Raw genomic sequence first — 13,064 nt, 5'->3', positions numbered from 1 at the left:
TTTCATAGTTTTTCTAGGAAAATATTGATCGTTGATTTAAAACTCTAGCTCACCCTGCTTGGATGCACCCCCCAATTGGATATTGAACAAAATAAAACACAAAAAAAATAAAATTAAACAATTTTATTTATGTATTAACAAAGGTAGTAGGTATACAAAAATTCATTACAACAATGTAACAGGCATAACCAGCAAAGTGTACACACACGTGAACTGGCGTGATTTGTTCCATAAAACACTAATGAAAAAAATATCTAAAATAGCGATAAATATACGTTCCTACAAGGCTTCTATAGCAAGTTCAAATGAACAAAAGTAACTTTCTGAGCGGAAAAAATGTTGTTATTATCGTACGTTTTCCCTAATCTAAGTGAATCAAAGCTAATTGAAGTGTTACAATTGCCGAAAATGTAACAAAACCAGCAAAACATGCTCTACTTATAAATGGCAGTGATTTACTTTCCGATAAACTGGATGACTAGAAACTTTGTTAACGCCTTCATCAAAATTTGGTTAAGCTTCGAAGATTTCCAACAGCTAAACCGTATTTACACTGAGAATCATGCCTTTTGCTTTAATTAATGATGCTCGCTAAGACCTAGAAGGAATTCAATCACAAAACTATGGGACTTTTTCTACATAAATGCCAGTTTTCTCGCTTTTACTGCACCCACGATGCGGGAACCCACAAAGGTTCGCTTTCCACTCGATTAACTGCGGCTAGCAATTTGCTAAAAGCATCCGCCAGATCGGCGTTTACGATAGTTTCATCGAAGAAGTGATCGTACAGGAACTTTATTCGTTCGGAGTGTCGAATCATGTCCTGAAACTCATCCTCCTGCAAAAAACACTTGCCTAATCCTGCTGTTTTTGAGTGATAAATGTGATAGTCACCGTAAATCCTCTGGAGTTATTAACATCGAAGGTACTGCGCGCGTGATGGGCCATTCTGGTCTGCTTCAGAACGTCCAAACTAGGCGGGCTTATGTATATAATGTAAGGCTTCAGAAGTGGAGTTCTGAGCATCTTCAGCGCTTGGTAATGCGGGTTCAGAATGCACACCAGGCCTGCGTGGACTATTGCCTCGACGCTCGAAGTGCTGGTTCCTGAAAATATTTTAAAACCCGCATTTGCGATGAACTCTGAAGATATAATTAACCCTCCTACCATACAAATTGCCCTTGTATTCTCCAAATTCGATAAATTTCCCTTCGTCAATATCGCGCTCCATTTGCTGCCGCGTAACAAAGAAATACTCTTTGCCGTCAACTTCACCAGGTTTCATACTCCTGCTGGTAACTGTAAGTAAATAATTAATAAACTATACGATGAGACGAAGCAATCCAAAAACTCTTACAGGGCGTGGGCGTTTGGAACTTTACGGGATCAGTGTCGATTAGACGACGTTTCAGCTCATTTCGTCCAACTCCAGGGGGTCCAATCAATACAATAGGCCTAAAGACACTCGGTCTGGGGTACAGTTTCGCGACTTCTTCATAAGTGGCGATCAATTCGCGATCAAAGTCGTCATTCTCCGCTGTATCGTAAATTATTTTTTTAGTTTTATTTTTGTTGTCGGCCCCTAACAGACACCGAACAGGTTCAGGACTACAGCTTAAGCCCTCTTCAGCCACTACTGGAACGAAACATAGTCCTACGCATTCGGCGGATTCGGTTAATGTTAGTTCTTTGCATGCAGATTTTCTGTTTTTATTGACTTGTTAGTTTTTAGCATTAGTATTCATGATCCAAGCTTTTGAAACTGGCGAAAGAATGATACAATGGTAAGTTGGTGTCCTTTAGTGTACACTTGGTTGATGCAAAGTGTCCCCATTTCAAGCGCAAGCTCAGTAAAGCGTGGGTTAAATGAAATTTTCGATTATTTGTGCCAAAATATGTTGATTTGCTAAGTTCTAGACTCGACAAAACGAATCAAATCTCCAGGCAAGGACGTCCGGGTGCGGCTTACAGCTTCAGACCAGGTTTTTTAACGGAATAATTAACTAATCCTCTGCAAACGATCGTTCAAATGATCGAAATAACAATTTTTTTGCAATAATAATGCGTCTAGATCCTAATGTATATCTGTTTTACAAGGTTGCCCGCTTTTTTCAGTTCCAGCCGATTTTTTGCCCGTCGTCGGTTTTTAAAGAGCTTCCTTTGTTAAATCATTAGAAAGCGTAATCGCCTCACCGTCTCCAGACGCATAATTAAGCATGCGATTTCTGAATCTGTACCCACAGCAGCCAGTTTGGATGATTTTTAATGAATTTGGCATGGAGAACTAGAATGTATAGAAAATTTGCGCCTGGAATAAGGAATTTTAGTGCACATTCTCCGGGCAAAAATGGGACTTTCTCCGTATGCCAACAACAGTCCACAAATGCTTGATTTTTTTGTACTCGGCGCTAAAGATAGGGGGATGTTTGCACTCAATTGGTTCTAAATTTCTCGCCCTTTACGTTTCGACTATTTAATTCATTAATAAACGTTTTAAAAACATGATCCTTGGCCCGAACGCTTTCTTCATAATAACCGGTTATCTACTGTTGCCTTCATGCTATTTAAATCTGCAGTTGCAAGCAAAGAACAGTAATACGTTCTTGAAGCCTCACCTTCATCCTCGTCCTTTTTCATTCCTCTATCATGCACGATTCGCTTCTCTTGTAAGGCCCTGCTCGGAATAAGCCCGGCCCGCATATGCTTATCGCCCTCTTTCCGAGCTTGCCACCTAGAAAACGTATTAAATACCATGCTTTAAGTGCGCTTTTTATGCGAATTACCAATATTGATCGTCCTGGCAGACGATGTGAAGCACATCGCCTTTTTTAAAGTCCAGGCCGGCTTCCTTGCACGGTATGTAAGGGTCTGTGGAACTGTCGTAGTCAAAATGCGCCCTTACTCTCACTTTGCTTTCCCTCACGTTCATGGTACACTCAGCAGGCACCAACTTGAAGGTAATGGTTCCTTCGGAACTTTGCTAGAATTGGCAGAACCCTCCTGTTGTCGTTAAGTTTGCTCAAAAAACTCACTCACCAAAATGTCCAGAACGTCGTTGGGTTCTTTGCCTTCCACACTAATGGCATTCACCTCGACCACTTCATCTCCTACATGAATCAATCCTGATCGATCTGCGGCGCCTCCATGCATCACTCTGGCGATCACGATTTTCCCTGTTAGTTCATCAGTTTTGATCGTGGCGCCCTGCAGAAGCAAAAACAGCGTTTAAAATACAGACAGTGGAGGAAATTGTTGTAAAAAAGCCAAGACCTAAGTGGGCAGAAACAAACTACAAATCGAGACAACTAACTGTATAAAGTCAAAGGCTCTAGAGGGGTAAATATACAATTTGCAAAAGTTTAATGGAGAAATGAGCATGGGTGCAAAGAAAACGTGAAAGAAGCCAACAGGAAGCGCCAAAATCCTTATCGCGGATCGAAATGGGACAGTTTGCACAATTTTTTTTTTACAAATTAGACCTGATTATTTGAGCCAGTAGATGTTTCCTGTAGTTTAGATAAAACACATTGGTTGAGCTCATAGAAGCAGGAAGCCAGTGGTCAAAAGTTACACTTGGTTCAGGATATAATATTTAAGCTAATCCTATCTTGGTATAAAGCCGAAAGTTTTGATATCCTAGACAACATTTCAGGAGAATTTATGTCGTTGCTGCAGAATTTTCAGAATGTCGAGCTAAAAATCTGTTTCGAAAGTGTTATTTTCAGGCTAAACTCAGCGGATGAATCTGAAATTTGTGTTGAATCTGTACTTGCTTACATCAGAAGAGAACTTTCGGCTTAATAAAATGTGTTGGCGCTTCCATTTCAAGTGCAAGGATTAAACTGGTTTATGTACAATCTTCAAAATGAACTACAAGGTATCAGTACAAGCAGGAATGTAGATAAACTCTGATTGTATTTGGCGTGAATGCAGAAGATAGTTGACCTGCTTTGGGAACCAAGCTAGTTCTACTTCGTTGGATCGAACTACTAAAGTGAAATGCCCTTCTGAACGGGGCTAGAAACCAATACGTTAATTAACTAAAGCTATGAAACAAAAGTATGCCAGAAAGAACCTAAGTAGTTGGCTCACGTTTCGATGTGAAATACTTACGACGATCGGTTCAGCGCTTTGCGTACCAGTCTTGGTAAAAAACAAAAATTTGCCATAAATGACCATTTTTTGTCAAAGATAAAAAACGGGGCTTAAGCAGCAAGAGATCAAGGTAATCTTGAAGTTACAAAGTCAAATTTAAGCGACATCAGGAAGTGTCCACGACCCTTACCAATGGTTCATTGCTCTTCACTAACTGCACGACTTTGATGGTTTGCTCCTCTTCGTCATCCTCCACAGGAATATCGGGCAAACGCGGATAATAGTCCTTCTGAGCGATTGCATCGTGCGCACACAGCAATCCCTATGGGAAAAACATTAGGCAACTGTCTCAGTGGTGTCTGAGCATCCCCACCTGGAGATGCGGCTTCTGAAGCATCAGGAACAACTCTTGACAGTCGCTGCTTCTACGTGGCTGCTGATAGATCAACTCGAGGACATCAGCAAGCACTTGCATCCCATCAGACAAAGCCGGAACAGGAAAGAACCTGCCATATGAAACAACTAGATTTTTTGACTCGTTCAGTAACACACGTGAAAAGGCACCTTTTGCGCTCGACATTGCTGAGGATTTTGCTGTGGATGTTCACCAGGGCGTTCAGTTCTTTCGATTGCAACAGCCCATTAAGGAAGGTCTGCTCTTCCTCAGTGCTCAGAAGGGCTGAGGATTTTTGCAAGTTCACAAACAGATCGGTTAAGGCTGGAAACCACATCATTAATCAATTGCTCTGGAGCTTTACTAAATACTACCTGAGTCCAGGGTTTTGTTGTCATTTTCCATCACTTCGGAGGTCATTCTGAAAACGCTGTTTTCACACAATCACTAAATCAGCTCGAAACATCATCAGACTTATGGTTCTATCTATGCTAAGGATTACAAATAATTGGCCCGGCCTTTGAATAAATAGTCGACTAGTTCAAAAGGTGAATAACCTCGATGCAGCAAAAGTGCAGATTGTTTCAGATTTTTCGATAATGGAGTGCAAACCACCAACCACACCGTTTAGGGGCTAATGGAAAATCCATCTAAAACTCACCTTGCCAGACTGAAAACCGCCGAAATTTCATGCCCATTTATTCCACGAGAAACAAGACTTTTTGTGGAAAGCACCGAACGTTGTCAACATGGCGATTTTCCTCGGGAAAATTGACAGAACTGAGTAAAACTGCTAGCTGGGTAGACAATTTTCCTGCGGCTGTCAAGGAGGTCTTTTTTAAGGACAATCGGGCCTTTATAGCTATTTTATTGAAGGTCTGCGTATTTATTCAGCTGTATTTAAGGCTCTAGTGCTTTATTAGTAGAGCTGATGACAATAAAACAGCCCCAATCACAGTTTATTATTAGAGGTTAGAGTAAACATCAACAATGTACAGGACCGCACTCAGCCAGTTAATTTTCGATTGAAAATAATTGTTCCCAAGATAAACTGCTAAATAAAAAATGTTGACGACTAGCAAACGAATGTCGCAAAAATTCCCTATCGTTGTTCAGTTGTTTTTCTGCAATCAATCATGAATTATTGATTGAATAAATTAATCCGATCGCTTCGCATATAAAACACGCCTTAAAAAATGACTAACTGTGTTTAATTAATCAAGTCAGGCACGACACACTCGGCGCAGAAAAAGGCAGCCATGAAATCAGGAAAAATTCAAAAGCTTTTAGGAGAATTTCTTCGTATGGAGGCTGCAAATCAAACAGCAAAGATCGGTTGAGTTCGCTACATATACAGGGTGAGCCACTCAAAGACGCCTGATGTTTTTTCGTTGTAGCTGTCAACTACTCTTTGCCCTAAGTATATACAGGGTGTCCAATTAATACGCTTCTACAAAATAATTGTATATACTTTCCTGACTGTGTTTTGCACTTGGAAATGCATGCCAAGGCTTAAAGCAGCAACAACGCTACACATAAAAACTGATGATGGTGGAAAAATACACCGAAACGTATTTTGATTGATAAATAGAGACAATAAATGACTGAAACCCAGGAATAAATTTTGATTCTATAAATAATTAAAGAAAAACCCGTTTTTATTAGTAGATAGTAAGTAAGTGTATTACATGGTTAAAGGTCACTTTGAGAAGGCGCTTTGAATCGGTTATACAGTGACAACAATTTCCCGTATAAATGGCGTAAACATCAACTCGCCAGCTAATTCCATTTTGCCAAAGGAATTTTTGAAAAATATGAAACGCTCCGTTTGCGAGCGACTCAGAGTCCGGTGGATAAAAAATTCTTGTCAAAAGGTTGTGCCCGAATTTTCCCGAAAAAACGGACCATCAATAGAACGTTCTTAAAACTAGCTTTTGCTTACTTCAAGTAATCCAAAATTTTTAACCTCTGAAAGGATAGAAGCAAAATGAAGCAAACCTACGAATATTTTCATACATAACTCGTTAACCGTTGAAGATACCAGATTAGTCATACAGGCCATTTCGATAGAGCGTTTCAAGAGCTCTCTTTTACTTGTTCCTTCTCACCCGAAATTCCTAACCTCTTAAAAGTTAGAAGCAAAATTGATTAAATTTTTGACGAAATTTTATGAAAATCTGGAAAACCGCCGCTTTTTGCGCGCAAAACTCGTTCGTCGTGAGGATGTTTTCGATAGAACTGTTTTTTGTGATGATATTTCCCAAAAGTTCCTAACCTCTGAAAAGTTAAAAACAAATTTTGATCAACATTTTTTGCCAACCCCTCAACTCACCAACCATCATCCAATAGTAATGCTTTTAGAACCGATTCTGAGATACCAGCGACGACCTTTTTTAGTCGCTCACCTGATCTTCTGGGTGTTTTTGAGGCAAATTTCCTTCTCTCCTATCCACCCGATGGAAGTGTTGAAAGCATTCCCATGGCTGAAGGGTTTGATTCTTTGAAAAAACCCAAAGAAACCGAATGGTTCTCTTGCCAGCCAATTTCTTTGCCTTTCACGAAAATCAATTACTCAACGAAATTTCAATTCGGTGATGATTGCAATGACAAATTTAATTCCCATAAACGCATACGGCATTGATGGGTTTACTCATGCCGATTTTTTTCGGTATTGTACAATGATGAAAGTCGCACTTCTTGGATTTGCTCATACAACCATACTAGCTGCTGCGTAAAATCCGGCTTTTTGAATTCGTTATAAAGACGACGAGCAAGAAATTGCTGAATTTATTATCTGGTCCGTCGCGGTTGTGTTTGGACGGCGCTTGGAGGTCAATAAGGTAATCAACTAACTCGTACTACAAATTAAATTTGTTTCTAATTTGAACGCTATTTAACTTTGGATGGGTATTTGAGAGATTGAATCTCTCTGGCAGTGAACCAATGCAGCTTTTTTAACACTTCAGTGATTTTTTTTGGGGATTTTACTCATTAGCTTTATTGGCAGTAGTGCTGTGATTGAGATGTTGCAAGAAAAGTCTGAAGTCTGCTCAAAAAAGCAGTAAAAATTTCAACTTTCTTAATGGCAGGCTGATTTTGCACTAATAATTCAAAAACATGTTCGCTATTGCAGGCACAGGCGCTCATAAAATCGTTCGCTGATTAGAAAAATCGTTTCCCACTATTCTATTTTAGAAGTTGAGCAGCAATTTAAATTGTTGTCGTACGAGTTTGGGCGGATTTATAAAACAGCGGTTTAATGATGCGACTGTTGCAGCCAACTTTTGCGCTTCATTTATCAGTGTCTGGTTCAGAATACTAAGCATATCACTTATTAGCCGCTCAGAATACCAACGATCCTTAGGGTGTTTGCTCGAATTTGAATACAATGGAACCAATCGTGCCTGTGGCCACCGAGCTCTACTGCAAGGAGAATGCGAAACAGAACCGCACGGATATGTACGATATCCTGGATGGGGATACTCCATTCCCCATTTTACGCAGAGGATGCACCTTCAATTTTGCCATTCGCTTCAACCGGGACTACGTTCCGATCCAGGATGTTGTCCGAGTCCGATTTGCCATCGGTAAGTTTCTATTAGGGATGATTTTAGAGTCCTCCCTTTGTCTCGTCAGGTATTTTTAATAATTTTCTAGACCTGATTGAATTTTGCTTGTAACTTTTTAGAGGCTAGGAATTTTGGGCGAGACCTAATAGGGAAAAGAGAGCTCGTGAAACGCTCTATCGGAATGGTCTTTATGACTAGATACCAGACATCTTCAACCGTTAACCAGTTAGGAACGAAAGCGTTCAACATTTGCTTTTATATTTTCAAAATTATGGATTACGCTTAATGAGCAAAAGGTAGTTCGTGAAACACTCAAAACGCTCCTTATAAATATTTTGGCATCTGCAAGCGTTGAAGAGTTATGAATGAAAAACACACATTCGGTTCATTCTGCTTCCACATTTTTAAAGGTTAGATATGAAGAACTACGCCTTATAAGGAAAAGATAGCTCTTGAAACGTTCTATCGAAAAGCTCCTTATAAATATTTTGGTATCGCCAACCGTTAAAGAGTTATGAATGAAAATGAACATTATTTACATCGCATGCAATCTAAAGCCTTCTGCATCGTATGCCGCAAAGCCGATTGAGAAGTTAGCGCTGATTGTTCAAAAATGCTCTTCTGAAAGCCAGGGTGCAAAAAAACTGCTGAAAAAGTACCCACTTTTCCAAGTTAATTTTGGAGAAGAATGGAGCCACATTTACACCGCATGCAATCTGAAGCCTCCTTCATGGTGTGGTAAAAGTCCCATTGAAAAAGCTGGGCTGATGGCTCAGAAATCACCTTCTAAGCCCCTAAAAGTGGCGAAATTACAGACTTTTGCTTCATTCTGCTTCTACTATTTTAAAAGTTAGATATCAAGATTACGGAAAAATTTCCTATTAAGGAAAATGTAGTTTTTGGAGCGTTTTATCGAAATGGTCCTTAATTCAGCTTTTAACAGTCGTGACAGGATAAATACTGACTAGGAAACGTTCAGGAACCGATTTAATTGGGTTAAAAGAGACTCCTCCCTTTGCTTCTACTCACTAGTTGAAAGTTCCGGTTGTTTAGGTCAGGTGATCGAGGTGGCCTATTTTTGCTCCACCTCTTCCAATTGATCAGTAGTCAATCGTTTTATGTAATATTGGGCTGAACTGAGGCGGCGCCCTTTTATGGGCATAAATCATCTGTTTGGGAGAAATTCTAGATATTACAGTAAACTGCGTTCTCGCCTTCAGAAAATTCGTATCTTCTAAAGTGAAGCAAGAACCAGTTTGATTTTTTTGCATTTTATAGAAGACACTTGACACCAAACATGCTGTAAGTTTCATTCAAATAGCACAAAATCCAGATTTTTTCCGGTTTTGTAAACCTGAGTCTCAAAATTGATGTTTTCGGTCCCCTGCGCTCTCAGTTTTAAAAATGTGTGTGTTCCAAATTGATGCAACGAATAATTTGAAATTTTCACCTTCTTGCAACGACCCTTAACTCTAAAGACGCGGAGTTTCCTAAAAATCGCACAAGATCCTGATTTTTTCCCGCTTGATAAATGCGAGTCTTAGAATTGAGGTTTCAAGTCAACTGCACTCCCTCTTTTAAAACATCGCATCATCCAAAAGAAAGCAAGGGAGAATTTGAAACTTTCACAATCTTTAGAAGATACTCGGTACTATTGACGCAGAAAGTCTGAGCAGAAACGCATAAAATCCTGATTTTTTCCAGCTTGACAAATCTGAGGCTCAAAATGATGGTTTTTGGACAACTGCGCTCTCAACTAGACATTTTTTTATCTTTCAAACTAAAGCAAGGGGCGTCTGGAAATTTTCCCAACCTTGAGAAGACAGTCGATTCTAAATGTGTTTCGATTTTGATTCATCGTCAGGATATTTCTAAATTTTTAAAAAAATTTTACGACAGAAATGTTTTTGAATTTCCTTTGGATTTCGTGCTGGTTGTCGCAGGTCGGAGCTTCACAGTTAATTTCTCAGCAACTAGTTAGACTTTTAAAATAATTTTTAGGGCTGAGTGCGTTCTATTCGAGGAAAACGTGTCAATGTTGAGTCAACTTCAGCTCATTCTTGTGGTTTCTTCAGTCATAAGTTTGCAATAAAAGTTTGTGATTGTTTTTGCACGCTTAAGTTTTCACCTTCAAAAAATTTGTATCTTAGAAAGTGAAGCAAGAACCAATTTGATTTTTTTTGCACTTCTAGAAGACACTTGACCCCAAACATGCTGTACGTTACATTCAAATGGCACAAAATCCAAATTTTTTCCGGTTTTGAAAACCAGAGCGTCAAAATTGAAATTTTCACGTTCTTGCAAGGACATTTAACTCTAAAGATGCGGAAAGACTCGTAAAAATCGCAAAAAAATCCTGAATTTTCCCAGCCTGATAAATGCGAGTCTCAGAATTGATTTAGTCAACTGCGTTCTCGCCTTAAAAATTTTGTTTCTTCCAAAATGAAGAAACAACCAATTTTAAATTTTCATCATTTTTAGAAAACACTCGGCTCTAAACATTCTGTAAGTTTGATTGAAATCGAACAAAATCCTGATTTTTGCCAGTTGGAAAATCTTAGACTGAAAATTTGGGTCTACAGCAAATTGCGCGGTCTCATTTAAAAAATCGGGTCTTCCAAACTGCAGCAAGGAAAAATTTGATACTTTCTCAATYTTTAAAAGATGCTTCGTGCCGAAWGCTACAGAAAATCTCATGAGAAACGCACGAAATCCTGATTTTTGCCAGCTTGATAAATCTGAGGCTCAGAATGGCTGGTTTTGGACAACTACGCAGTCTCATTTAACAAACCGGATCTTCCAAACTAAAACAAGCAATAATTTGACATTTTTGCCTCAGTTTCAGAACCCTCGACTCTAAAAATGCAAAAAGTGACGCAAAAAGCGCACCAAATCCTGATATTGCTAGCTTGATGAATCTGATTCTCAAAATTGATGTTTACAGTAAACTGCGTTCAAGCCTTCACAAAATTCGTATCTTCTAAAGTGAAACAAGAACCAGTTTGAATTTTTTTGCATTTTATAGAAGACACTTGACACCAAACATGCTGTAAGTTTCATTCAAACAGCACAAAATTCAGATTTTTGCCGGTTTTGTAAACCTGAGCCTCAAAATTGATGTGTTCGGCTTTTAATCGGCGCGGCAGCACAAATCGGAACCAGCAAAAATTCGTGCAGCGATTTCATTTGATTTGTCGAGACATTTGAGGCTAAAGGCGTTAAAAGTTTTCCTGGGTTTTGACTCAAAATGTATGTTTCAGCCCAACTGGAGTCTTCTGTTGTTTTCATATCCTGGTTGTTTTACGTTAAAACGTTACGTATATACACAATATGTACATACCTGGCATGTTCATCTGCACATATACCCAATATGTACATATATGTACATACCTAGGATATACTTTTTATGAACTTTGATGAATATACATGCATGTATATTCCACGAACATTCATGTTAGGAATGTTCAACCATGTATATTCCCAGGATATACCCGCAATGTTCTGTATATTTTTTGAACATTCTGGGATATTCATAGAATATCAAATGCTATCTGGGCAGGTTTACCATGGACGAGGTAAACACACTTAAACATTTTAGGTCCAAAACCCAACGTTGTGAGAGGAACAAGGGTTATTCTGCCCATCCACCCGAAAACCCGCCGTCTGCCCAATGACCAGAACCGCTGGTCGATTTGCCTAAGTCAGATCAACGAAACGATCATCACTGTTCAGGTGTGGATTCCTGCCTACGCCCCCGTGGGCATCTGGAAGTGTTCCCTACAAACCAACATAGCTGGGCAGAAGGATAAGCGGTTCGACTATGCGGTAAATCTCTCAAAACCGTAACTGGGGACTATTTGGTTAAACTACTGACTTTTGCATACGCAAAAGATCCCCGATGACATCTACTTGGTGTTCAACCCCTGGAGCTCTCTGGACGCAGTCTATATGGAAAATGAGGAGGAGCGGCAGGAATACGTGCTGAGCGAAACGGGGAAGATATGGTGTGGCACTTTTAAAAACCCCACGGGAAAGCATTGGGTTTTTGGGCAGTTTGATGATATCGTGCTGCCTGCCGCAATGCTCCTGATGGAGAAGTCTGGACTCGCCCACAGCGACCGAGGCAACCCGGTTCTGATCACCCGAGCCATTTCTGCGCTGGTAACTCCGTTCGATCAATGGGAGTGAAATGCGTTCTGCAGCGGCAACTTTCCAGATCAACTCAGTGGATGATGGTGGTCTTTTGGAGGGCAGATGGGATGGACAGTACGAGGACGGCACGTCCCCCTTCGCCTGGACTGGCTCCACTGGGATAATGGACCAGTTTCTGCAATCAGGAGGAATGTCCGTCAAGTATGGACAGTGTTGGGTGTTTGCTGGCGCCACCGTTACCGTCTGCAGAGCGTTGGGCATCCCATGCAGAGCCACAACCAATTACGTATCCGCACACGACACCAACGCCTCAATGACGGTGGATAAGTACGAGAGCGATCACACCTAAACCCGCAGAAACTATCAGTAGCCTTGCAGATTTTTCGATATATTCGGCAACAAAATCGAGGAAAGCGACGAGATTGACTGCAGGGATTCCTGCTGGAACTTCCACGTGTGGAACGATGTGTGGATGTCCAGGCCCGATCTGCCTCAAGGGTATGGCGGCTGGCAAATTATCGATGCCACGCCCCAAGAGACAAGCGACAAGGTCTTCAGGTGTGGCCCTGCTTCAGTGGCAGCAGTTAAAAAAGGTTAATCCAATACTTTCTTTAAAAAAATCACGTTTTACACACTGGTATCTGCAGGCGAAGTTGGGTACCTCTACGACACCCCGTTTGTCTTCTCCGAAGTGAATGCCGATATTGTGCACTTCAAGGAGGATGAGGAGTCGGATTGGGGATTTAGCCGAATGTCGATCAACAAGTATCAGTAAGTGCTTTAAGAGGGAGGAAATGTTGCAAGGAAACGTGCAGAAAGAAACATTGTTTAAACCAGGCAACGAAGCTATTTTT

The 13,064-nt window shown here is 40.3% G+C and overlaps 2 protein-coding genes across 12 annotated transcripts in view; one reads left to right on the top strand and one right to left on the bottom strand.

The window, feature by feature from the left end:
• Positions 1–108: 108 nt before the first annotated feature.
• Positions 109–5,518, bottom strand: LOC109543321 (MAGUK p55 subfamily member 7). Of its 10 annotated transcripts, none has more exons than XM_048669703.1 (13): positions 5,151–5,518; positions 4,861–4,980; positions 4,660–4,813; positions 4,469–4,601; positions 4,286–4,417; positions 4,114–4,143; positions 3,037–3,204; positions 2,784–2,980; positions 2,616–2,731; positions 1,358–1,654; positions 1,168–1,299; positions 895–1,106; positions 109–838 (listed from the first exon to the last, which is right to left on the bottom strand). In XM_048669703.1, exons 2-13 carry the CDS (start codon positions 4,907–4,909, stop codon positions 662–664), a joined length of 1,797 nt encoding a protein of 598 aa, XP_048525660.1. In that variant the 5' UTR covers positions 4,910–4,980; positions 5,151–5,518; the 3' UTR covers positions 109–661. The 10 variants fall into 10 exon arrangements, with proteins under 10 accessions (XP_048525660.1, XP_048525659.1, XP_048525662.1 ...); XM_048669702.1 differs by having other exon boundaries at positions 4,861–4,919; positions 5,151–5,517; XM_048669705.1 differs by having other exon boundaries at positions 4,864–4,980; positions 5,151–5,515.
• A 1,741-nt stretch (positions 5,519–7,259) lies between these two features.
• The window catches only part of LOC109543319 (hemocyte protein-glutamine gamma-glutamyltransferase), a 9,308-nt gene continuing 3,503 nt past the window's right edge, over positions 7,260–13,064 (top strand). Inside the window, exons 1-7 of one of the 2 annotated variants that reach the window (XM_019912981.2) lie at positions 7,260–7,329; positions 7,854–8,076; positions 11,657–11,883; positions 11,950–12,219; positions 12,275–12,537; positions 12,589–12,803; positions 12,858–12,981. In XM_019912981.2, the coding sequence (XP_019768540.2) occupies positions 7,878–8,076; positions 11,657–11,883; positions 11,950–12,219; positions 12,275–12,537; positions 12,589–12,803; positions 12,858–12,981 (1,298 nt within the window). In that variant the 5' untranslated portion in view covers positions 7,260–7,329; positions 7,854–7,877. Of the gene's footprint in view, positions 7,330–7,827; positions 8,077–11,656; positions 11,884–11,949; positions 12,220–12,274; positions 12,538–12,588; positions 12,804–12,857; positions 12,982–13,064 lie in introns of both variants that reach the window. The other variant, XM_019912982.2, reaches the window with a different exon arrangement.

The sequence above is a fragment of the Dendroctonus ponderosae genome, unplaced genomic scaffold, assembly GCF_020466585.1.
Source record: "Dendroctonus ponderosae isolate FM_Combo_2020 unplaced genomic scaffold, Dpon_F_20191213v2 Dpon_F_20191213_9, whole genome shotgun sequence".
NCBI lineage: Eukaryota > Metazoa > Arthropoda > Insecta > Coleoptera > Curculionidae > Dendroctonus > Dendroctonus ponderosae.
This window is presented reverse-complemented; position numbering and strand designations above follow the sequence as displayed.

Excerpts from the sequence above, each read along its gene's own strand:
- LOC109543321 (XM_048669703.1), bottom strand. The coding sequence starts at position 4,909 with ATGACCTCCGAAGTGATGGAAAATGACAACAAAACCCTGGACTCAGGT. Across the intron at positions 4,418-4,468 it reads TTCAGAAGCCGCATCTCCAG|GGATTGCTGTGTGCGCACGA; the intron begins GTGGGGATGCTC and ends TTTTTCCCATAG. Across the intron at positions 1,300-1,357 it reads GTTCCAAACGCCCACGCCCT|TTACCAGCAGGAGTATGAAA; the intron begins GTAAGAGTTTTT and ends ATTTACTTACAG.